Source organism: Galleria mellonella, unplaced genomic scaffold (assembly GCF_026898425.1).
Source record: "Galleria mellonella isolate WM207_F2 unplaced genomic scaffold, CSIRO_AGI_GalMel_v1 utg93, whole genome shotgun sequence".
Lineage (NCBI taxonomy): Eukaryota > Metazoa > Arthropoda > Insecta > Lepidoptera > Pyralidae > Galleria > Galleria mellonella.
In genome coordinates this window covers 4,866,972-4,894,785 of record NW_026442176.1, presented here as the reverse complement: position 1 = coordinate 4,894,785, position 27,814 = coordinate 4,866,972, and the positions used below count along the sequence as shown (strand labels likewise).

Here is a 27,814-nt window from a genome sequence, read left to right as displayed (position 1 = left end):
AAATAAAAATATTTTCCAAATATATACAAGAGCAGACATTTTTAATAATCCTTTCCAATTAAATCAATATTTTCCAATCCTTTAAGAAAATAGCATTTTTTTTTTGATGGGTGAAAATGGTATGGTAGCTCCTCCTGCGCTAACGGGATACGCTGGCGGAGCACCAGTGAAGGGTGATAGATGAGAATGAACCGAAAATAGCATATTCATATCATATATGATACAGGCAACGATTACCATTTTCTATCTTTGTATCTCTGGTCTTTTTTTATTGGTATACGTTGATGGGACACCAGTGAGAATGATAGGCGAGGTCAGTTGGCTCATCGAAACGAATTTCACAAGAATTAGCCACGATGGTTTCCAGGAAGAACCGCATGGAGGTCGATCTTATAGGATATATACATAGCTCAATTGCTAGCAAGCAATGATACTGTTAGACTTTATTATTAACAATCCATTCCGTCTATCAGGTGGGTCTTGAGTTTATTTGCCATACTATGGCTCATAAAAAAAAAAATGCACCAGTATTATAAAAATAAATATCAACACAGGGAAATTTAATATAAAATTTAAAGTATTGCATAGAGGTCCCTTACAACCTAATACCTATTCACTAGGGATTTTTGGACATTCCCACGAGAAGGGGAGATAACGGGTGCGCGGGCGCAGTCATGGCGCTACCTTGGTCAACAAGCATGAAAATCGATTTAGGCATACGTTTCTAAATATACCTTAGTTTCAACTGTATTTCTAAGTTGTTGTGCCTTTGTAAGTTGTCAAACATAAACTCTCCTTCCATTCCCTTCCATTTATATTCTAAATCATTAGAATGCAACTAACGACAAATTACATCGTTTATTTTGGGGTATACATTGATTTTTAAATGTTTTGCTTTAATTAAATGACTTTTTAGGACCCTTCGAATTAATCTTCCATTATTTATTTACTTCAATTTTTTTTTTTTATTGAGGAAAGTATGTTCATTTCACAAAACATTTTTCCCTTATATTTAGAAGTCAAGTTTCGAGTATTCTGACACTTTCCTATGGTTGACTAGGAGAGAATGCTTTTAGAATTAAGTCCGCCATGTACACATTTATGTACCAATGAATAAATAAATAAATAAATAAGTCACACGATTTTTAGAAAAAAAAATTAGAAATCTTTACATTTAAATAATATTATCTATTGAAGAACTATAGCCAATATAAGCTACTTTTTTATCTCGCATCAAACCTAACATGTGCGCGCACTCCACACCCCATACCCCATTGTTATTCTGTAGTGTTTATTCGCCGATAATCAAGAGTTCCCAGTTAAGTTACCCCCCTCTTTAAAGTCGACTGACTCCTCAAGTGGCCCTCGGTGTGCACATGTCTTATTCAGTATCCAGCGTATTAATAACAATATCTTAACGTTTTAGATGTTTTTCAATTAGTCCGCTTATCTTGTTAATATTGTTTCAATAACAAAATTGAATGCTAAAATATTTGTGGTTTTTTTTTATGCAACTTAGAATGGCAAATAAGCTGACGCTCCACCCGATGGAAAGTGGTAACCGTCGCCTATAGACATGAGCAGTACCATGGATATAACAGAGTATACAGTTTCGCCCTTGATACCTCCCATTTGTTGCCATTCCTGAGGACTCAGGTGTTATTTCTCTGTGCCCTGTAAATTCACTGCCATATCACTGCCCTTTAAACCGAAACACAGCCCTGCAAACACAACTGCTTCACGGTAGAAATACGAATATTCAGAGGTACCCAAGCAAACGACTTTTGTACAAAGTCTCCCTCTGGTAAATTATTGTCCAGTTATTCCTCTTCGTACAAATCTGTAATGTAGTGATAGATATGCGGTTTGATTTAATTAGGTTTCGATTTTGATTCTTGTCTGGAGCATAAACATTTTGAATTTGGTCTTGCTCTTCTAGCACCTTTACATAAAGTTTCGCCTATGGACATGAACAGTACAACTCTATCACAGGATCAAGCATCCATGGAGTACTGCAGTCACCTTTGAAACAGCTCTACCGAGTACCAGCTTCACTTGATTCTATTGGACACCGAGCCATAAAGGTCATAGGAGACAATTTGATGCTTCAATCTAAGTTTTAAAATTTACAACATGGCCGCGAAATTGCGCGACTCGTTGCTTTCTACAAGATACATTTTGGAGTACGCTCTAGAACTACATGACCTAATACCTCCTTTACTCTTTCGATATCGGACAACCAGACGGGGCGAGAACTTCCACCCTAACGTTGTAGACATACCATTTATACGCACGAAGGACTTTGCATCTTCCTTGAAGGAATGCGTATGACGAAGGAAGTTCCGTCATCATGCACACGGCTAAGGAGGCTATTCGAGGAATCGCAGCCCCATCTTAGATCACATCATCGCTTTCCATCAGGTGAGATTGTGACCAATCGCCGGATTATTTCAATAGTAAAAAAAGTACCATGGACATAACAGAATTCTTAATGTGTAACCACTTCTGAGGACTTAGTTGTTATGCTTCTGTAAGTAAATAAGTAAAGTAAATATATATTTATTTCTCTCACAAAATAACATATATACGTATCCTGTAATTTCATTGTCACATCCCAACTTTTAAACCAAAACAGCCATGCAAACACAACTGTCTTTACAGCAGAAAAATGAATGGGACAGAGGTATCTAAGTAGACCTTTTTTGTACATAGTCTCCCTCTGTTGACGAAGATATAATATCTGTGCACCCAGACGGAGTCGCAGCGTTAAAGTTCCTTTGTACATTATGGTATTTTGGTACGGATTTGTAAAAGCTATTGAATTTATATGTCACTAATGAATGTAAACTTATGTTGGTTCCATACATTTAAGTTTAATACTCACTTTAGTAATTGTACTTTACCATACCATATCAGACATTTAGTATCCACTGCTCAATATAACCCCCACTGGGGTGTTTTGCCAGTAGTTGTCACGCTTGGCAGGCGGGTTGGTAACCGCAGTTAGCATTTGGTGATGTTTTAAGGGGGATGCTGCTGCCCATCCTTCGACTATTAAGTTCCCTTAATCGTTTCTTACGATACCCACGGGAAAGGAAGGATTGGCCTATTCTATGCCGAAGGCACACAGCATATCTAGTTGTAATTATTATAAAATTGGATATTCTTTGTTCTTGACTGTTTTTTTTTCATTTATTCATGAACAAAATCTTGCTTTTGGTAGCAAAAATAAAAACTATATAGTCGTATTGAATTTATTTATTTTCATTTTAATTATTTTAATAACTGAATACAGATACAAAAGTATAAAAACTTAATGATAATTCTAACAAAGTCTAATTATAAGTCATTAACACGTGTGCAACCCTCACTTGGCTTTCGTGTAAGACAAAAATCAACAACAAACAAAATATTTCAACAATAATTTTGCAAACATTTTAAAAATAGATGCTGTACTCTACGCGTTATAGTATAGTGCGAGTGACAGTTCAGGTAAAATTATAGAAAACATAAAACGCAACTCATAGATTCAATAAAACATTAATTGAAAATAAAAGCTAAACTTACCTAGGTATGCTGCTAAATTTACCTAGGTATTTTTTTAATAATATATCCAGTAATTATGATCCAGTAATATTTAATGTTTAGCTCAGTGATTCTCAACCACTGTGCCGCGGCACTTTTGTGTGCCGCCAAATTTTAAAAGTGTGCCGTTAAATTTTGCAAATATTTAAAATTTTTGTCATAAACTATTTATGCAGTGTGTTGTAGTAAGTAAATAATTTTTATCTTTTTCTTTGTGTGCCGCCAAATTTTGAAATCGTTAAATATGTGCCGCAACAAAAAAAAAGGTTGAGAGTCACTGGTTTAGCTGCTAGAAGTAAACAAACATTTTAGGTTAGTTACATCTTGTTAACTTCTAGTATGTAGCTATTTAGATTTTAACAAATAATTATCAATAATTGTTTGATAATGTATTATCAAAGTATTATTTATTATTAATAATTATTTGTAGGTATTTGATCATGAGAAAGTGTTAGGTTAGATCTAAAAATTGTACTAAATTATTTACAACAAAAACTGCCACTATATATACGCACTATACTACAACGAGCAGAGTATTTTAACACATTTTAACATCAAAAAATATGTCATCACAAAAAAGTTCTGTACTGACTTTGAAGATTCATTGTTTTTTGTAATCAAGCTTATTAATATTTGTTACAATTTAAAATATTTAGTGATAAGTTTGATAAATAAATCCTTAATTATATTTGATACTTTTCATCTTCAGGACGATGTAAGAGGTTACTAAGGGCATAAAGTTCATAATTTCGTATGAGAGGAAATTTCAAAATTTGCCTCGCTAGAATTGTAATAGTAGTTTAAATTCTCCTATTATTTAGAGCAATTTATGCCCACTCATGGGGTATTAATTCTTATATTACTGATGGTGTAAAATTATAAGAAATACCAATTTGGTTTTTAAGAAAACTTATAAGAAAAGACTATTTTATCATGTTTTGAATTCTGTGCTTTGCAATACGTTGAGAATATGTCATATTCTTAGTTTAACATTTGCAAAAGGAACTTAATCACAAAAAAGAATATTCGTATACATTAGTCGTATAACAGGAATTCGATACGAAGAAATTTTCAGTATTTTCCTTAAAACTTTTTTTTTTATTGCATACAGTAATCAGACTGTTCTAGATCGTGATTCACTGAAGGATAAAGTATTGGAAAAAATATCTTTACATTAGAGTCTGTTTACGCAATAATATATGCTTCAACATGTCTAAATTTAATTTTTATATTTAGTTCAATTCATCGTAATTCATTTCTAATGGACAGGATCTCAGTTTTTTTATAGTCTATGATCTATTAAAAAATGTAACTAGGATTGTCTATGATTATCGCTCTTCAGTTCGGCGCTTGTTGAAGCGTGTCGCTGCGATTATATTGGTAGTTCAGTAAATTATAAAGGTATAATTTACATTATTCAATCAGAATACTTGTCAGTGTGTTACAAGAAATAAATCAGAAAGTGAATTTAGTAATTTTCAGTTTCATTTACCAAGTCATCAGTACCACGTGTGCCCACGATTAAACACTATTTGCGTGCACAAATTTAAAAGGGAAACACAATGTTATTGTTACATATGGTAAATGAGAAAATAGCTGCACGACTGTGTGCTCTTTGCTTTTTTTTATTGCGATAGATTTATAGTACATTACTGCAGCGGCCAGCAACTGAGGCATTGATGGACGAACGTACAAATGTGGGCCGAGGTGTAGCCGAGGCACACATACGTGAGTCCATCAATGCCTAGTTGTGGCCAAGGCTTGTAAAGGTCATTCCATTTTTAAATTACAGGACCGATATGAGTTTTCATAGTAATTTATCTGGCCGCAAAACACGACAGATATGGATTTTCATACAACTTTTGCCGGCCGCTGCCCGCATGTATCTGGCCAGTACGGCAATTTTGATTTATCTCGAAGAAGATTGTCAAAATAATGCTTACATTTCCAAGCATGTTTGATAAAAAACTATTAAGAGCATTCATAACTTTTGCTTACCGAAGAGTGGGAACGTCGCGATTATATGTCAATTTTCAAAAACAATTGCATTCTTTTCAATCTTTCTGACTAATTTATTTATAGAGTGCTTTGTTAGACTTTTATAACGAAATCGTTAATCATAGAATACGCATGTAAATTAACAATTTAAAAATTTTACACCTATTTGATATTTTACGTTGGAATTTTTCAAATTAAATTTTTGGCATAAAATTCAAAATTTCAGTAGCATCTTAATAAGAATATTATTGCATGACTATCATTTTAGTTTACTAGCAGAGTACTTTTTTAATTAATCAATCGGTAACATTGAAAAATGATCAATTGTTTTCGAAAATTGCCATATAATTGACTCTTAATACGTAATATACGGTCTCTTAATACGGTCAACAGAATAGAACAGTCTGTATCACTTCGGTGGGCAAATATCTTAAATATAAATTAACAAATAATTATTCGAGATATATTACAAATGGTTTTGTCATATTATGCTCTCAAAATAAAATAGTTATTATATTACACGAAAAATTTTTTACAATGCTAGCAAAACAAATAACATTAATAAAAATTAATCGTAACCAAAAATAGTTGGAAACAAATGAATATTTCATTACATTAATTCGTTACTTATAATTTAATTATTTGATAATATTTACAGTATTTTATAATCGATATGTAGACACGTTTATTGTATACAATTTCAATGTAACTTGTCATTTTTGACAAAAATGAAATTTGCTAATTTTGCTATAATTTCTGAACTGTGAAATAGGATTTTTATTTTATTTTTAAAACAAAATATCATAGACATATTATTCAATGGTTCAATATTGATGATCAATATAATGATTCTCTTGTCTAAACTATTATTGGGATTTACGTAGACAATATTGAAATATTCTTGATCCTGCATTCAGGAAATTGCATCTCTCAGATATTAAGATGGGTAAGACAGTCCTTTATCTGTTTCGGTTGTCTCAGAGATGCGGTTACGAATCCTGTCTGATTGGTATTACGTTCTTCAACATTGCATATTTTAATAAATTTCCTGTCAGAACTTATTCCCAACTATAAGAGACTGATGGGAAGTATTTACAGCTTTATTGTCCGTCAATCGGGCTTTCTATTTTACTGATTTCAAATAATTAAGATTGTACTCCACAAAAAAAAAAAAACTACCCTCACTTGTAGTAAAACCGGTTATTTTGATTTAAAAACTAAACTACTAAACTGATTTTGATAAAATTTATAAGGGACTGAGTTGTAAGTACACCCTTTCAGATAAAAAAAGAATTTTTCAAATCGGTTTACAACTGACGGAGTTATGAGGTTAAAAACATAAAAAAAAAATCTTTTTTAAAATTAGTTGAAAAAGATGAGTTTTGTTACCTCATGACTTCATCATTTACATATATACTGATTTAGAAAATTCTTTTTTATCTGAATGGATATGCTTTTAGATTAGTTTTAAAGAAATTTCATCAAAATTAGTTTATTTTTTTCAATAAAAAAAAAAAAAAAACTGGATTGAAGTCAGTTTTGTTTTGTGCAATAAAATCTTAGAATTATTTAATACATGAATTTTTGAAATCGGTCCACAACTGACAGAGAAACCGACAATGTCTGTCGGTTATATTGTTTATATAAAAAAATATACAGTCGAACATATAACCTCGTCCTTTTTTGAAGTCGGTTAAAACTGATAAAAATATAATCGTTAATCTTTTCCAATATTTCGTATTAGTATATAAAAAAAAAAACAAAAAAATCAGGAAAGCCCAACTAGAATAGAAAAGGAATTTAGGTTGCAGACAATTCACTGTCTTCACAATAATGTCAGAAAATTTCCAAAGAATTAAGATTCCAAAGAAAACTTCCGAAAAATTAAGTACATACATACAATTTTTAAGATTTCTTCATTAATACAATTAAACAACAGTTAAACTGATCTAGTCTTTTTACAAATTGACATTAATTCACCTAACTATTACATATAATTACATACAAATATGACTAAACTATGATATGTTATCTATTCGTGGAGGCATACCTCCCAATATCTATACATTTTCTTTTTAAAAAACGTTAAAAAAAAAAAACAAATAAAAATAATAACATTGCACATATAACATTTCATTGCACTTTATGCATTTTAAAATTAATTATTCCATTTGTTTTATTATTATGGCAAACAAGTTGAGAGTCCACTTGATGGGAAAAGGGAACAGTCACCTATAGACATGAACAGTACCATGGACATAACAGACAGTGTCGCCCATTATATCCCACATGCGTTGCCATTTTTGTGGATTAAGAAGACATTAGTATGAAATCGAAAATAAAATTGTATAATTACATGATTATAATGTAATTACGTAATTTGTTAATAACACTGAGAATTTGTGTGCTTATATGTAGAAAATAGGTGTGGGTAATATATACCAATATCTATACATTTTAGTTACAATATCTGTATACTGGTCTTTTTTTTATACAACTTAGAATGGCAAACAAGCTCGTCATGACGGAAAGTGGTAACCGTCGCCTACAGACATGAGCAGTACTATGGACATAACAGAGTATACTGTTTCGACCATCATACCCTCCATGCGTTGCCATTCCTGAGGACTCAGGTGTTATTCCTTTGTACCCAGTAAATTCACGTCATATCTCACCCTTCAAACCGAAACACAGCCATGCAAACACAACTGCTTCACGGTTCAACTGTTCTAATGACGAATATGTAAAAATGTCTGTTATTCAATATTTTTTTTTGGATAACAGACTTATCATATTCGAAAATAGATATCCGACCGATATAGGCGATATCGAAATGGGTGATGACCTTTTTCAGCCATTAATGTCCGGTGAAACCCAATATATAGATATCGGATCGGTATCGATATTACCCATGCCTAGTAGAAAATAATTGCTAAAAAAAATGTCAACCGCTTTAATTAACTGTATTCGAACTATTTTTTTCTTGTCTTTACAGTAATAATAAATGTACCATAGTAGATACAGTATTGTTTCCACTAAAAATAGTTTATTGCTTATATCTGATTCTGTTTTGAATGGCAACGCATGGGGGGTAGAAACAGTATAGTCTTTGTCCATGGTACTGGTATTTCATCCTTGGTTACCACATCTCGTCAGCTTGTTTGTCATTCCAAGTTGCATAAAAAAAAAAAAAAAAAAAACTAATAATACCACATTTCTCTGTACCTTTAACATCACTCATCAGGTGATTAGAAACGTCCACGTTTTGTCTTCAATTACATCACTTCACCAAGATCATTTGTAATGTCTGATTAGATGTTATTTCAAATAAGTTTTTCATCACCATCTTTGAATACGACTGCGTCTTTTGTAGATGCTATTTATTGATATATCTACACATTCTACTCACAGTAATTCACACACTATCAGGAGAGCTGGTCTCCCGATCTTGAACGGAGGTCGACGGCCGCTCCCAATGAGACCAGGGCCTCGCGGGGAGCGCCACCGGCCTTCATATGACGTGCTGCGGGGGTTCCTCGTCACTTTTCATCAGGACGTAAGCGACGGGACGCTTGACGTCAGCAGGTGGGGGGGACGGTGTCCTCCGAGGAGGGCAGCCGCAGGGGGAGAGGGCGCTGTTGTACAGCGCGCTACTGTACAGTGCACCACCGTAGATAGCCTGTGGATGAGAAGAATTTTATTAGTGGTACTGCAAAATGGAATCCAAGACATACTCGTATTATGTATGAAAGCGCATTAGCAAACCAGTTTGTTTGATTTTAAAACTAAAATACTGATCGATTTCCAACCTGTAAGTAGGTCGCCGTGTGGTCCCGGTAAAGAATGGACCACCCCTTCTTTCCCCGTGGGCATGGACAAGGAGCGATTAAGGAAACTTAATGGTTAGGGGAAGAAAGGTGTGGTCCCCCGGTAGAGAATGAACCACCTCTTCCTTCTCTGTGGGCATGAATAAGAAGCAACTAAGGGAACTTAATGATCAGGGGACTCTCTAAAAACATCATTAAATGCTAACTGCAGTTGCTAACCCACCTGCCGAGCGTGGCAACTGCTGGCAAAACCTTCCTTATGGGGTAGGCCTATGTTCAGCAGCGGTCAGTTAATGGCGGGTATGATGATGTGTAATCATAAACTATGTAATTATAAGCATGTAAGTATACCAAATCGGTTTGCAACTAAGTTATGAACAAAAAAAACCGAATTAAGAACCTCCTTCTTTGAAGTGGGTTGAAAATAGGGAAATTACCTGTAAATGTGCCAATTCCGCGGCAAATTTCCCTTCATCTGATGACGGTATCTTCGCAAACGGGTAGAACGGGTACGGCAAAGGGGGAAACAGGGCTCTGCTCAGATCTGGCTTGTCTGGCAGCAAGTGATGGGGCATCGGCAACTGCGGTACGGGATGTGGTACCGACGGCGTCACTAGTCGAGGCACCGGTGCCATTAACCCGCTGATACCGAAACCAAATTTCGGTTCCTTCTTCACGAGTGCTTTCGGCTTCCTTCTCGGCCGATATTTGTAGTCTGGATGTTCTTTCATGTGGAGTGCTCTGTAAAAGATGTCTACATTTAATTATTTTAATTTATAAAAGGACATTTGTTCTTCCCTAAACTATTATAGGAAGAGAATTATGAAGAAGAACAATAAAAAACATTTTACTTTATTTTTATATCTCTAAAAACAAAATATTGTTTACTGTTCAATAGTAATATGTAATAAAATTTAATCAATGAGCGTGGTGTCTTTGCTTTCTCATTTTGTTCATGGTTCCCTTCATACTGACTGACATAGACATTTGCTAAGGCAATCATGCCTCTTTGAGAAATAGCATTATCTGGAGTTTGATAGGCTGAACAACTGCAACTAATTCTCTGAGCTCCCAACTCTTTCAAATATTTCGTTTATTCCCGTATAAGCGTTCAAAGACTTTCAAAAAAAAAAAAACTCTCAGCGCTTGATCTTATATATAGAAGGATATAGATATCTTTTTTCGTGCTAGTATTTCGCCGCGAAGACTTCAATTGGAGGCCTCACGGGAATTCATCAGTTTGTAATAAAGCACCAATTTCTGTCACAGTGACTTTTTATAATTAAGTAGATTTAGTTTGCTATATTTGTGGTAAAAAAGCCTTTATATCGAATGACAGTAGAATACATTTAATATTATCACATTATGGTTTCGAACAATGAATAAAGTTTAGCGACAAAAAGCCACAATGAAACGCCGCTGGGCGAAATAATGTTATTATTTATGCAATAAAATGTACAATTGTTGCGAACGCCCGGCCGCCCTTAAAACAACAATGTCGATTCAACAATGCGCGGATTATTGCATTGTCCCTGTCACAAACGGGTATCATACTGTAGTACATCACTATATGCTTGAAATAGCTAATGGAATTTGCGCTCACAACAAATGTTACACGGTTGAATTTCGAATATCTAGCGTGGCGTTTAAGTCGTATAGTGCTGCGGTGGCATTCGTCATAGTGTCCGATTATGCGAGCTTTGTGATAGAATCGCGCGATTGTCAGCGAGTCGATTGTAATTATTCGAACGGACCGAGGGCGGATGATAGTTCGTCAGAGCGCTGAGGTTTTGGGTGCATCTGTTTGTTGAATATAGGGCGCGTTTGTGGATCATTAGGTTTATTGTTGTGTGAAGTTACTTTGGCGTTTTTTAGCATTGAACTTCAAGCCCAATTCGGTAATAAATAACAAGACAAAGTTAAAATCGAAGTAATTAGTAAAGAATTTAACCAGACAACATTGGGATTGATATTGATAGAATTAATGAAAAATCTTATAGTAAAGTACAAATGGTAGCGGAATTAAACAAAATAATTCTATTTAAACAATCACTTTTCAATTCGCTTGGTTTTTTATGTGTTTGTTACCTCATAACCCCGTCAGTTCTAATATTGTACAGTTTTAGTCATAAATTTTCGCCCAAGATTGGAATAAATGCATGAGGTTCCTATACAGTTAATTCTTTTATCTATGCCTATATAATACAGGAGTAAATTTCAGTAGGTATTTAACTTTTTTATTCTACAAAATTAAATAAAAATATAAAAGGTATAGTATTTTACTGTTTACATCTATTTTCATCGTAAAATATGAATATCTTTTTTTCCTAAATTCCTAAAACCTATTCAATGATAGTAGTATATTTTGTTGAAAACATTTTTCGCATTTATTAGCACAAAAGGTCCTTTGAATATTAAATATTACAGAATTTATTTCAAGGAAACTTGAATCGGACAATGAAATGTGAAATACAAATAATTGATAACTGAAGACATGAAATTGAAGCCTAGGCAGCATGATAATTGACCTTAACCTATTCCTTATGGAACAAACCTTATTAAAAAAAATTACATGCGTACCAACTAGATATTTGATTCCAGACAATTTATCATATTGAAGACTAGGCAGCATGATCTCCGACCTTAGCCTGTTCCACAACGGAACAAACGTACTTAAAAAAACTAGATATTTGTCATGTTTTAACATATTTTCAAATGACTACAAATTCATAAATAAATTAAAATAGTGATAGCTAATCTTCGAGTGTTGGCAGTCACTCATGTACTAATGTTAGTGGAATTAAACAAAATAATTCTAATTAAATAACCACTTCTCAATTCGCTTGTTTTTTTTTTTTTGAGTTTGTTAATTCGTACATCCATCGTTCTAAAGCGATCTGGAAAATGTTTTTTTATCTGAAAGAATACACTTACATATATATTTCTACGGGACTAATCACCCTATAGAAATTACGCATAGAAATCGATTGAGTACATAGATAGATACTCTTTATTGTATCCTCCAAAAGATTACAATAGTAAGCTTATTATAAATATAAACAATTACAAGAAATAATCACAATGAGAAAACAATGGGCGACCTTATCGCTAAGAGCAATCTCTTCCAGGCAACCTTTGGATGGAGAGGAGTAATTATAAACAAGTAGTTTAGTTTTTAATTCAAAAGACCTGGTTTTAACTATTTTTAAGTCGGATTTTTTAAACTTCTAAATTACTAAACTGTATTATATTATCTGTGACGAAGTCTACCCCTCATTCTTACGTGAACAAATACATTGCCTCCTATTGATCGGATAGAAACAAGCGATTCCTAAAAGGAACCCAAAAAAAAAAGAGGTCGATGACCACCGCACTATCAATTCCTTCATTACTATGTTTGCTGGCCAAATAAACACGATAACGGCAAGAAAAAATAAAATACAGTGTCGTAGAAAAAACGTATCTACGATGCTTTTTATCGGACACTTTTTGGCGTATTTTCATTGGAGTTAATCGAATACGGTAAATAAGTGTATCGATATGATTCCGATATGAAGGAACGCTTTATGTTATGTATAGATATTGAAATTGGTGTGTCAATAGTGGCGAGATATTGCATCGGTTTTTATTAACTACGCTTATGGGAGAATTATAAATCTTATATATAAAAATCTCGTGTCGCGGTGTTTGTGAGCGAGCTCCTCCGAAACGGCTCGAACGACTCTTATGAAATTTTTTATGTATATTTGGTAGATATTAGAATAAGTCGTAAAGAACCCGAGAGAGACTTTGTACAAAGGTCGTCTTTTGTACTATGCAGAGGTACCCCTTTGTCCCATTCGTGTTTCAACCGTGAAGAAGTTGTGTTTGCATGGCTGTGTTTTGGTTTGTAGGGTGGGTTATGGTAGCGATTTTACAGGGTACAGAAGCATAACACTTGAGTCGTCAGAAGTGGCAACGTATCATAGGCAGAACAATATACTCTGTTATGTCCATGGTACTGCTTATGTCTATAGGTGACGTTTACCATTTTCCATCAGATGGGCCGTCAGCTTGTTTGACATTTTATTTTGCATAAAAAAGTAACTGCTAAGTAATTAGGGTGTCTCTATCCAGAAAAAAATTATATGACCCAACAATGTTAGACAGATCAGCTAGTATTCCTTAGTATTGGAGGGCTTTCGTTTTACATAATAGGTACTATTGAGGTTGGATAATCAAATCTATTGTTTGATTATTAGAATAAGGAAATTATAGATTAAGAATATTTACATTCTTTATCTACGACATTAATGGAAATTTATATCAGTTGAATATTGAAATTGTGTGGTTTTGTTTTGAATTTCGAATAAAGGAACGTTCAAAAAGAAGAACATTCTAAATTCGACTATTATGTTACGCAATATCTTCGATAATTGAGAATAGATTTTAATGTTTTTTTTTTTTTTATAATTGGGGCAATAATCAAAGGTAATTTAAATTTATTTTTCTTGTAAGATTATATTGCCTTAATCCTTAAAATTTGTATGATTCTTTAAAGGGAACAATAAATAGTTTTTATTTATTCATAATGTTACTCTGCTGAGTATTCGACCTGCTGTAGGACTTAATTTAGTTCCCTTGCACTAGTTTTAATATTTTGCTTTACTATTTATTAATAGCATATCTGTAGAGGCTACTCGTTGTACCCATAGACTAAGTATGGAAAAGAAGAGTGAAATATTGTACCTTTAACACGTCACTAATGAGGCAGTTTTTTAAATTAAAATATTTGTCAACTCCTTTTAAATACACTATCTGGACTTAACGCTATGTAAAACTAAAATGAATGAAACGTCAGCAATAAAGAAGCAGGTATTTAGATACTATTTACCTGGAAAAAAATTTGGTCGCGTTTAATCCGGATAGTGTATTTAAAATTATGAAACTTGAATACAATGCCGCAGCATCCTTGCAATCTATTTAAAAATGCTGCTTGCAGAACAAATTTGGGCCGCGAATCACCTATCGTCGGCATAACGCGTCTGTATAACGATATTGTAAAAACTAAGCCTGAACTTGATATTCACAACAATAGTCACTCTGTGTTCATGGCTAAATTAAAATGTTGATGTACCTCCCTATTACATTATATTTATTTATAATTTAATATAATTTAATTACAACTTTTATTATTTACTTATATTTCTAATATAAGTAAATATTCATTTAATGACATTTAATAATTTAATTCCATTTTAATGTTTATCAAATTCAAGGCATGATGTGGTTGCCTATAAATGTAAGAACAGTTAGATCTAATCTACCAGTGTATTGTATTGAAATGTTTCGCTGTATCTTATGTTGGTGATCCTATAAATAAATAAATATGTGTAAACAACGTGAAAGTTTTAAAAATAACTATTTTCAACTTTCACTACAAATGTGTTTCATTTAATAACTTTGGTAGTGTCTGACCTTCTAACGGTTGCGGGTTCAATTCCCCGCACAAAGCAAATACTTGTATTTATGAGTACGTATGAATGTATTGGACTGGGTTTCTTCTTGATATATTATTGGCACTTATATTATATCCAGCGGTATCGCCCACGTGAATCAGTAAGTACATAACGTATTCTAGGCGTTACGTTAAGACAAAATGTACCAAATTTTATTCAAATCCTTTAAATAGCTTTTATCAGCCTTTATTCGTCCACTACTGAACGTAGGCCCCTTCCAGAGACTGTTTTAAGAAACGGTCCTGACCACCTGCATTCATTGACTCCTTGCAATGCATTTCGTCACTCCATCTAGTGGGGATTCGTTCTATACTGCGTACGGGGTCGCTACTCAAGAACCTTTCTTTCCCATCGGTTGTTGCTTCTTCCAGCTATGTGGCAATAGATAGGTTATTGTGACTTCAGCTTGCTTATCCTTCATTACCAGAGCCGAATATATTAACGAACATATTGACGAATTTTGTACAAGAATCCCACCAAAATATATTTTGTTTCCGTTTTACGTTACATTAACAATGTAGGAGCTAGAGGGCCTACCATGAAATGTTTTCCGAAATTTCGTGGCCGTACGAAACCAAAATTTCATATTAAAATTACATAACACATACTATTTAAAAATATGAAAAATGTTAAAATATCGTGCCTTTGGACTTTTATGGTAGGATTTATGATGAACATTAGCATGAACATGGAACTATTTACTTGACCGATTTTGGTATGAACAAAAACACGAAGTTGAGTCCAAAAAATCGGAATTTCATTTCATGGTAGGCCCCCTAGTTTGTATATTAATTTCACTGGCCACTGTATAAAAATCCTATTGAATTATTAGAAGCGCTGTTATCCATTCGTGTATTGTCCCATATGTGTATTTCTATATAGCACGATCAAACATAAAGCGATAAAAAATAAGTATCCAAGTAAACATTGGCGCGCCTTTTCGTCCATTGTGTTGACCGATAACGGATGGGAATATGGGTAAACAAGGAACGAGAAGGTAAAAATAGATCATACACTAGTAGAAGTAGATTGGGCAAACATCGGCAAACACCAGTGGGAGACTTTGTACAAAAGTCGATTGCTTGAATACCTCTGTCCCATTCGTGTTTCAACCGTGAAGCAGTTGTGTTTGCATGGCTGTGTTTCGGTTTGAAGGGTGGGATAATACGTGAATTTACTGGGTACAGAGGAATAACACCTATGTCCTCAGGAATGGCAACGCATGGAGGGTATCATGGGCGAAACAGTATACTCTGTTATGTCCATAGTACTGCTCATGTCTATAGGCGACGGTTATCACTTTCCATCAGGTGGGCCGTCAGCTTGTTTGCCATTCTAAGTTGTATAAAAACAAAATGGCTTGAGTGATTGATATTGGAAAATATCAATGCAATTTGTTCTACATCTATTATATTTTGCACTGTAAAATACAGTGGCAGGTCGTTGTACAATCTATTATTTTCAAATATTACAATCGTGAAAACAGAGCAAAAAAACGATGAGAGTTCTTTTTCTGAAGATGCCTCGTTTAGAGGTGAAATACGTGTCACAAAACGTGCGTGACCAAAATGGCAGTCGGAGATTGACGGCTTATATGGAAGCCTGTGGAATTTCTTATAGAAATAGTGATCAATCCTAGATTAAGTGTTACACTTAAGATATAATTTAATTTCTATTTTGTCAGAAAACGTTTTTTTTTTCGTACCAATAATTAAATTGAGTCACTTATATCTAAATAAATATAATCTAATATATAAAATTCTCGTGTCACGGTGTTTGTTACCAAACTCCCCCGAAACGCATAACCGATTTTTATGAAATTTTGTGTGCATATTGGGTAGGTCTGAGAATCGGCCAACATCTATTTTTCATACCTTTCAATGAAAAGGGTCCACCCACCCCTAAATTTTTTTTTTTATTTTATTGAAAAAATTTTTATTTTTATTTTATTATGATTTAGCATTGAAAAATACATACAAATTCAAATTTTCACGCATTTACGATCAACCCCTGTTTTTTAATCGCGATTTTTATATGCCGCAATAGGGTTGTAAGATGGTAATCGAATATAATAATTTTAGTAGGATAAATTTTCATGTATAGTTCTCGAAATAATGTATATAGTAAAACAACATTTGACGAGTCAGCTAGTAATAATATAAAAATACGACCATATCAGTGTACTTTTTCAGGAATTGTACAATTGTTGACGCTGCCACAATGGGTGTTACTGTTAACATTTCAATCTTATCGGATATCTATTAACAAAAAAACGGGCATACAACAAAATTCATTGTGTTACACCGATAGTGCGTGATTCACAATTTGCTGGTATTACGAAATAACTGGACCCCCTTATTGATTACAAAGATACGAGACATGTTGGCGAAAAATCTAGCTAACATCCACGAGTATACCTTTTTGTGTACTCAAAATATTAATTGTATTATATATTTTTTATTGTGTGACTTCTGGATATAGTTTGAAATTTATTTATTTATTTATTTAATTTAGACATTAAACATACATATCGTCATAGTGGTAGAATACTGACGGATCTGACAAATATTACATATAAAGATCCGTCAGTATTCTACGACTATGACGATATGTCGTTATTAATTAACAATATAAAAGAAACTTGCGACCCGCCCCGGCTTCGCACGGGTGCAATGCTGATACTAAATAGCGCCCCCCACCCCCCATTACATTACGACATCACATTAGAAATCTCTAGAGTATCAGTATTCTTCTCTTATATAATAATATGCATGTATTATACATATAAACCTTCCTCTTGAACCATTAAAAAAACCATTTTAAAGGCCGTTGCGTAGTTTTAAAGATATAAGCATACATAGGGACAGACAGACGTGAATCGACTTTGTTTTATACGATGTAGTGATTAATTTAATGGTCGAGAGCTTTTTTGATGGGTGAAAATGGTATGGTAACCCCGCGTGCGCTAACGGGATACACTGGCAGAGCACCAGTGAAGGGTGATAGATGAGAATGAAAACAGGCCAGTTAGCCCATCATTATGAATTCATCAGGAATTAACCATGATAGTTTCCAGTGGGTACCGCGTGGAAGTCGACCTGCTTGAGTATATTGCTAGTAATGGACTTCTCAGTCTCCTAACAATCCTTTTTCCCCCAGTGGTCGAGAGTTGGGCAGCAGCGTCCCTCTTAAAACACCACCAATGACCAACTGCGGTTGCCAACCCGTCTGCCGAGCTTGGCAAGTACTGGTAAAAACCCCCCTTTATGGGGGAGGCCTATCTTCAGAGGTAGATAGTTAACAGCAGTAACAACAGAAATTAAAATAATTACAACAATAACATAACATATAACAACAATAATAGAACAATTTATCACTAGAGGGAGACTTTGTACGAAAGTCGTTCGCTTGGGCACCTCTGTCCCATTCGTGTTTCTACCGTGAAGCAGTTGTGTTTGCATGGCTGTGTTTCGGTTTGAATGGATATCCTCATTTCAGATTCTAATCGGTAACCGTCGCCTAGACATGAGCAGTACCATATGCATAAGAGAGTATACTGTTTCGCCCATGATACCCCCCATGCGTTGCCATTCCTGAGGACTCAGGTGTTATGCCTCTGTACCCTGTAAATTCACTGCCATATCCCACCCTTCAAACCGAACAGCCATGCAAACACAACTGCATCACGGTAGAAACATGAATGTGACAGAGGTGGCCAAGCAAACGACTTTTGTACAAAGTCTCCCTCTGGTAAAAATATGTGATTTTCCTATAAAAAAAATTGCAATGATTTCACTAAAATATGTTATATTATAATTATTGCATACAATAATATTTTTTTTTATAATAAGTTTTTTTTAAATAGTGTTTTTTTTTCTATAATGATATAATAATAAGGAATTAAGAGTTGGAGTGGATTTGTACACATGCCCATTATTAATATTCACCCCTTTTAATTTAGCTTTGGCTATTGTATCTACATAGAGTTGTTACTAACGTCATTTTAAAATAGTTTTAATTACATTATTTATAAATATGTTATTTATTTGTCATGTAAATTATTATAAAAAATTACATTTATTAATTTATCATGTGTGTAAATAAGACTATTAATTTTTTTTTTCGAGGACAACGTAAACAAACCAATTCCCGAGCGATAATGGTAGGCTTGCTCCATTTTTTGTTTGATTTTAATATTATAATAGTTGATAAAATGTCTCTGATTACACCATCAACGATTATAGTCATGAGAGAATTTATTTATTTAATTGATTTTTATATTTAAAATCTACAATTTATATTTTAAATCTACACTGTTAGTATTAATATTCAGTAATTTATCGATCGATGAGATTAACGAGTATTCTTTGTTATTGAACCTTATTATTGATCATTATTTTATGCAGTAACCAAGAAAATATGTAATGTGTTTATTTCTTTTTATCCTTGAAACTGTCTAGTTCTAAGGATGTGAATAAAGCACAATATAATAGTAGAAGAGAAAGAGAACTCGAAATAACAATTCTATACCAGCCAACTAAGCCGTTTGTTCGTCACGTATTGTAATAATAGATTAATATTTACCACTCAATACGGGGATGTAAGGGTCAGGGTATGGTTATGAAAAGGTTGGTATATTTTCAATCGATTTCGAAAAAAAAGGAAATTTTCAATTTGATTGTATTTTTTAGTTTGTTACCTCATAACTCCGTCGGTTGTTAACCGATTTAAAAAATTCTTTCTTTAATTTAAACTTTATTAAAAGTTGTTCAGTAGTTCAGTTTATAAATCAAAATAATTGCGTTTGTCACAATTGAAGTCGGTTGTGTCTGTGGAAAACAATGTTGTTTATTATATATTTACTTTTTTACTCAGTATTTATTTTATAAAAAAAACTTAATACAAAAGGTGGACATAACGCTATACAGTATTCTCTCTTTGTGATTATAATACATATATTTTGTATACATATTGAATATCTAAGAATATCACCAATTCTTTGTGAAATTTGATATTCAACGCCTCCTGAAAGAGGACAATAATAAAAAGCAATAAATCCACAAATATTTAGGGCGGTAATAACATCTCTATACAGTCCCCGTCTTTTACCGAGTTAGACTGGCGGCATAAGCTTATTTTTATAGCCCTGCCGCTCCCCGATAACGTAACGCCGCCCCAACAATGCAAGATATTACTATGAATAACAGATAATTGTCTTCGTTCAATGGGGGTTAGCGCCACTCTAGATTAAATTGATTTGTACCATGAAATTTGTAAGGATTTACGGGGATTGTATGGGGTTTAATGTGGTTGTATGGTTTATGGGACGATTTAGTGACATTTAAAGTGATAAGGTTTAATTTGTAATTATATAATGTAAAGGTGAATGTGATTTTTTATAAAGTATTGTGTCTAGTATTACTAGCGATGCGCCCCGGCTTTACACGGATAGAGAGATAGAAAGTTTAATTAACGCTATATGTTAGCTTTAATGTCCCTATGGTCCCAGCATAGAATGGGCCACCTTTCCTGCGGTTATGGTACAAAATACCTATTGAAGCTAATTCATCATCATAATTTCAGCCGTTAACTGTTTACTGTTGAATAGAAGCCTTCCCCATAAGGGGTTGCCAATATTTTCCATACTTGGCAAGCGGGTTGGCAACCGCAGGTAGATGTTTTAAGAAGACCACTACTGTCCACCTTTCGACCATTAAGTTCCCTTAATTGCCTCTTACGACACTTACTGGAAAAACGGGTGGCATATTCTATGCCGGGACCATACGGCTTATCCTTATGATACGGCTTCAATCGGTCAGACTGTAAAACTTATATGTTCTGTTAAGATAGACAATGAATTTGTTGACGATTTTATTGTATGATTGTAAAATAATTAATGTTATGTAATTAATTGTATTGTATGTATGGGTAGATGTATGGGTAGGCTGTTTTCCTTTAAGACGTTAATAACATCTTACGAAAAATTAAAATGTACAGCTCACAATTAATATTTATTCTATTCTATTCTATTCTAATGTTTTATAAATTATTATTTTTTTTAGTAAGAATGTGGGTAAATATTTAATTTTATTTTCCCACTGGCAATCTTAATGCTGGAATAAGATGCAAACAGACAAAAAGTACATGGTAAATAACAGAAGTATTTTATCAGCATAACAATTATTAGATGAGAAAGAAGGAGATAAGGGCGCGACACACATCCGGCGGCCGGCACTGTTGTTTATATAGTTAATCATTCTATTTCACTGTTTGTTTGGCAAATATTGAGGAATTGTCACAACGGCAGGTTTTTTTTTATACAACTTAGAGTGGCAAACAAGCTGACGGCCCACCTGATGGAAAGTGGTAACCGTCGCCTATAGACATGAGCAGTACTATGGACATAACAGAGTATACTGTTTCGCCCATGATACCTCCCATGCGTTGCCATTCCTGAGGACTCGGGTGTTATTCCTCTGTACCCAGTACATTCACGCCATATCCCACACTTCAAACCGATATATAGTAACAGCTAAAGCAGCTCCTATTACCAGCAAAATGTACTAATATTTTTTCTCTGTGTTGCTGTTTATTTTTTGCTGTAATTATTGTTTTTTATTGTTGTTGGTAACAAAGATAATATTAATCAAAATAAAAAGTTGGAATCACACATTACTACGTGATGAATGACAAGTGTACAGTCAGATCGATATTGTTTCTTAGTGGGTGATAATGGAATGGTAACCCAACCCGCGCTATCGGTATACACCGGCGGGGCACCAGTGGAGGATGATAGGTGAGGACGAAGCAGGTCAGATAGCACATCGTGACGAATTCAACAAGAATTGTTCACAATGGTTTCCAGGGGAAACACGTGGAGGTCGGCCTAATAGTGCATATTGCTAGCAATGGGGTTGTTAAAATCCATATCTAACAATCCCTTTCCCCCAAATGAAATCGATGTTGATAATTGAATACTATCGAACACTACTGTTGGCCGTTTTTAGGGTTCCGTATTAAAAAAGGACGAACAAGGAACCCTTATTCGTCCGGCTATAAACACAGCGTTGCGACTATATTACAACAACTATAGATATACGATTTGAAATGTAAAATACTTTTATACCCACCACTATTGTAGAATGGATAAATAATTAAAAGATAAAAATCTACTTTTACTAGTTTCTAAAATTTGACTTAAAATATATAATAAAATAAAATACAAAGTGACAACCACGCTATTGTGGGAGGAAAGGGATTGTTAGTAATGAAGACTGAGAATCCCATTGCTAGCAATATACTCAACCAGGTCGACCACTTCGCGATTCCCTCTGGAAACTATAATGGTTAATTCCTGATGAATTCATCATGATGGGCTAACTGGCCTGTTTTCATTCTCATCTATCACCCTTCACTGGTGCTCTGCCAGCGTATCCCGTTAGCGCAGGCGGGGTTACCATACCATTTTCACTCATCAAAAAGAAAAACCACGCTATTGTCATCAATCCTGATAGATCATCAGCTGGAGAGCATATACGTAGATTTAACGCACCTGTTGTTAACGACGTTGCTAGAATCATGGTTGGTGACCGTGGAGCTACGCGACAAATTGTGATTCGAACAATAAATGATACTCGTAATCTTCAGTTCATAGCTGATACCGACCGTTTATATGTCGATCTCCGATGTTCGCTAATTTTATAGAAAAAAGCTAACAGGGGAAAAATATACACACCGGGTCAGCTAGCTACTTTAATTAACTTTAATACACCAGAGGGAGACTTTGTACAAAAGTCGATTGCTTGGGTACCTCTGTCCCATTCGTGTTTCAACCGTGAAGCAGTTGTGTTTGCATAACTGTGTTTCGGTTTGAAGGGTGGGATATGGCGTGAATTTACAGGGTACAGAGGAATAACACCTGAGTCCTCAGGAATGGCAACGCATGGGGGGTATCATGGGCGAAACAGTATAATCTATTATGTCCATGGTACTGCTCATGTCTATAGGCGACGGTTACCACTTTCCATCAGGTGGGCCGTCAGCTTGTTTGCCATTCTAAGTTGTATAAAAAAAAAATTGCCTACAACGCTTGATTTCTCTTTCAATTAAAATTACATCCTTACGCACTTCCAGTGTTAGCTATTTTTTTTTATTGAACTATATAAATATTTTCTACAAATAATGTAGGTATATGGTAAAACAACGTTTGCCGGGTCAGCTAGTATATAGGTATATCAAAAATACCCCTCCCTACCACTTCCCTGCCCCTTTACTCCAAAAGCAAACACGAACTGTGGATCTTTGGAAAATTTATTAGTTTGACAGAAGGCGAGTACTATTTTTAAGACTTGTAAACTATACAAATTATATAGTGTTGTAAATCGTCGAATATATAAATGAATTATTAGAAAAAAAATATATATTTAGAGAGAATTGTATACTTCATATTAGATCAAAGAAGAAGACAAAAGGTAATGTCGAACAGTAATTTTAAAATTATGTCTAAGTCTATATATCAAAATATTTCCAGGCATTATCAATATATAGTTATTATATACTGTTAATATATACTTTCCCGTTGACGTCGTAAGAGGTAACTAAGGGAATTGAATTCTCGAAAGATGAACAGCAGTGTCCCTCTTAAAACATCACCAAAGCTTACGGTTGCCGAACCGTAAGCCAAGCGTGCCAACTACTGGCAGAATTCCCCCAGGGAAAGCCAGCTATGGGGGAGGTGTATGTTCAGTAATGGACAGCAGTTAATCGCTGATACGTAGTTATGATGATAAGGATGATATATATCATCATCATCATAAAATAAAATATAATAAAATAAAATAGGAAAATAATAATAATTAATACAGTCTCGCACATCGAAGCTTCTATACAAGTTACACTTAATTTAAAAAAAATATTTACAAAATAATATTTCCCGAGAAAAATTATCTTGTACCGACTGGTGGATGGACAACAAAATCCTGTAAGGGCTCCGATTTTCCCTTTGAGATATGGAACCCTAAAAAAGATCCATAAAACTAGATGTGTATCTACCATAAAAATGTCAAACAAACATTTTTTGCCGGTTCAGATTCCCTCTGTATAATCTCGGAGGTATAAAACGACTGTTTAATTAAACTCCTCTCTTTGTGTCACACTATCTTCATATTAAGTTTTTATTTAATCTCTATTTGTTTAGGAGTATTTTGTTATCATATACCCTGACAATGTAACAACTAACACGACCTCCGTGCTGCAGTGCTCTTAAAGAAAGGATAACTTTACCAGAAGGAGATTTTGTACAAAAATCGTTTCCTTGGGCACCTCTGTCCCATTCGTGTTTCTACTGTGAAGCAGTTGTGTTTGCACGGCTGTGTTTCGGTTTGAAGGGTGGGATATGGCGTGAATTTACAGGGTACAGAGTCATAACACCTGAGTCCGCAGGAATGGCAACGCATGGGGGGTATCATGGGCGAAACAGTATACTCTGTTATGTCCATGGTACTGCTCATGTCTATAGGCGACGGTTACCACTTTCCATCAGGTGGGCCGTCAGCTTGTTTGCCATTCTAAGTTGTATAAAAAAAAAACTTGTATTAAGAATTTTGGGAGACAGACGTGACATATATGTATGCATGTATTAAGAATTTTTGTATGAAATATACCTTACACATTAATATTCTTAGAAAAAAATCAAGCAGTGCAAATAGGTAAATAGACATTTTATCACGCACGACTGATTATGTAAATACATAGGTGATAAAAACATACTTCAGAACGTACCTAGTAAGTGTTCTTAGTTGTAGATAGATAGATAGATAGATACTCTTTATTGTTTCCTCCAAAAGATTACAATAGTAAATTTATTATAAATATAAATAATTACAAGAAATAATTCTAATTCCTATTCAAAAATTAAAAAAAAAAGATATAATCGAATTGAGATGTTTCTTTTTTCGAAATCGGTTCAAAATTAGTAATATAAACACAGTTCGTAATTTTTTTTGTAAATTAAAATTCTTGTTGTTAATCAGATTGAAAAACAGGCTTTCTTTTTATATATTATATTTAATTTTTTATATAATATATAAAAATTTTTATATATTATATTTATATTTTAATTTCACGTCAATTTCATCTAGTTTTAAGTAACTTAAGATTTTTTTATTTAGGTGCAAAACCCATAAATTTTTGTTAATAAAACTTTTTACTGGTCTTTAAAAAAATCCATTCCACTACCAATTTTTGGGATAAAATTGAGGACGTCACTGTACAATTATATTGGTATAGATTTTATACAATCTGCATTCGGAAGTCTTGCACATTTTTTCTTTAATAAACATGTGTGTCGAAAAATGACGAAAAATTCAATCTTACATCCTAGGTAGCAATTATTCGTCAAACTGACGTCAATTTTCAGTCACCGACTCGAAAATGATTTAAAACTGACGTCTTATTTGAGTCGCAGACATCACCATGCTATCTGGGATAGATACTTATATATACAAAATATTTGTTTGTAACATTGTAACTCAAAAACTACTCAACCGACTTTAAAAATTATTTCACCTATAGAAAGATAAATTATCAGCGAGTAACATGCTCTATATATTATTTTTCGAAAATTCTATCGACCTGTATAAAGCCGGACTGGATCGCTAGTATATAAAACAGCCCGATTGTCAGCGACTGACTCTATCGGATCAACCTCCATGCAGTTTCCTTTGGTAACCATCGCGGTTATACATATTGGATTTGCCATAATGGGTTATCTGACCTGCGTTCATCTTCACCTATTATCCCTTACTGGTATTCCGCCAGCGTATACCAAAAGGACAAGAGGGGTTACCGTACTATTTTCATACATATATACATATCTGTCACGCCTATCTCCCATTAGGGTAGGCAGAAACAACGGAACGCCAAATGCTTCGATTCAAACAAGCCTCTTTTGCTTCTTCCACGTTCATCTAACTTTTCATACACGCTTACCAGTTACGGATATTTTTAATTTGACCCTTCTTCAGCATGTAGCCTATTTGGTTCATTTATTCTCAAATAAAAAAAAGTTGGTTTGGGAAAAATATTCAGTGGTATCGGTAAATCATCCTCTGAAAAGGATGTTAATGATTTTGAATGAAATTATTACGTTTCAACCTTACATTATATGGATAGAGCATCGAGCCTCAAAAACGGGTCAACTTTTTGTCAGCTAATTGTCAAAATAGCTGACTCGTTTTTTATCAGTGTTCTATATACTTACGCACATAATGTATCTTGACGTATTATTTAATAAATAAAATTAATATTTACGTATTAAAAAGGTGCAGTATTTATGAGACAAAATAAATATAGGACTTATAAACGAATCACTCATAACTATTTATCATACAAAATTGTATGAAAAAGTTGTCGCGCTTTTCTTGAAGTATTTGTATAGAGAGGCTCTATCTATATATTTATATTATTTTATATATATATATTTGTTTTGCATAATTGTTTAAAAAATATTTCTTTTGACGGATAGGGAAGGTAATGTGTAAACTAGGCACCTAGAGAATTTAGAAGAGAGTAGAATAGAAAAAAAATAATGGCCACAAAACAATTTTACACGACAAGTAAGTACATAATTACAATTTCAGAAGACATATGTCCAATTTGGTGAATTCAATTATGTTAAATATATTTTAAGTACTTACTTTTTTTTTTAATATAAAAAAATAAGGAAATTAATAAAAATACATAACTACTCACCTTAGCCTTTTTGCTTCATCGATGAACGGTCTTTTCTCCATCTCAGTCAGCAACTTCCATTCAGCTCCCAGCCTTTTCGATATCTCCGAATTGTGCATTTTGGGGTTGTCCTGCGCCATTTTCCGCCTCTGACCTCGAGACCATACCATGAACGCGTTCATTGGCCTCTTGATATGCTCATTTGTCTGTTTCCCGAGCGACATCGTTGGATAATATATTTATTTTCAAATTTAGAATTCGAAATTTAAATATATTTATTTTTTATAACCACCAGTGTTCTTTCGGACATTTTACATCGTCTCTTTTTAAACTTAAATACTAAATTGATTGTTTCATTACTTATTTGTATATTTTATACAATTAATTACTTTAGTAATAAAATAATTATTCGAACATAAAACTACAATAACCGGTCGCTATGATATAATTAAAACAATATCGTCATCTGTAAGTTCCCGCGCGTGAAAAGCTCCCGAAAGCTCAATGCGGCGCTTTTCTTGGTTGTGACATGTTTAGCGGATAGCTCTCGGCTCTGTTCCCCCCCGTCGTGTTTCCCCCCTCTAAAACGGCCGGCCAATCGCGGGCCGCCGTGGGCGTATGCGGGCCGCAGATTGGCCGGCGATATTTTTGTCTCCCGCGCCTTCAACAGGTAGCCAGCGCGTTCTTGTTTGCATGTCCATTAGCAAGATTAAATTTATATTTTTAACCGCGTATCTCTGTAAAAAAGAACGCGCTTCTCAGTAATCGAATGGAGATTCAATTCGCGCGGGTTCGTGGCTCGTGTAATCATTGCTTAATGGCGAAGGTGTTTCGAGTGATTTCTCTCCTTTTTTTTTATACAACTTAGAATGGCAAACAAGCTGACGGCCCACCTGATGGAAAGTGGTAACCGTCGCCTATAGACATGAACAGTACCATGGACATAACAGAGTATACTGTTTCGCCCATGATACCCCCATGCGTTGCCATTCCTGAGGACTCAGGTGTTATTCCTCTGTACCCAGTAAATTTACGCCATATCCCACCCTTCAAACCGAAATACATCCAATATGACAAGTTTAATACGAATATAATCCAAAAGATTCATTACTAATCAACCATAATTAATTTTCTTTTATTGGGGGGAGAGGGATTGTTAGTAATGGACACTGAGAA

At 34.1% G+C, this 27,814-nt stretch overlaps 1 protein-coding gene across 1 annotated transcript; it reads right to left on the bottom strand.

Moving 5' to 3' along the window:
- Nucleotides 1–8,788: 8,788 nt before the first annotated feature.
- On the bottom strand, nucleotides 8,789–27,157 carry LOC113509967 (transcription factor SOX-14-like). The gene is made up of 3 exons (XM_052902662.1): nucleotides 26,660–27,157; nucleotides 9,848–10,151; nucleotides 8,789–9,262 (listed from the first exon to the last, which is right to left on the bottom strand). Exons 1-3 carry the CDS (start codon nucleotides 26,860–26,862, stop codon nucleotides 9,095–9,097), a joined length of 675 nt encoding a protein of 224 aa, XP_052758622.1. The 5' UTR covers nucleotides 26,863–27,157; the 3' UTR covers nucleotides 8,789–9,094.
- Nucleotides 27,158–27,814: the final 657 nt, after the last annotated feature.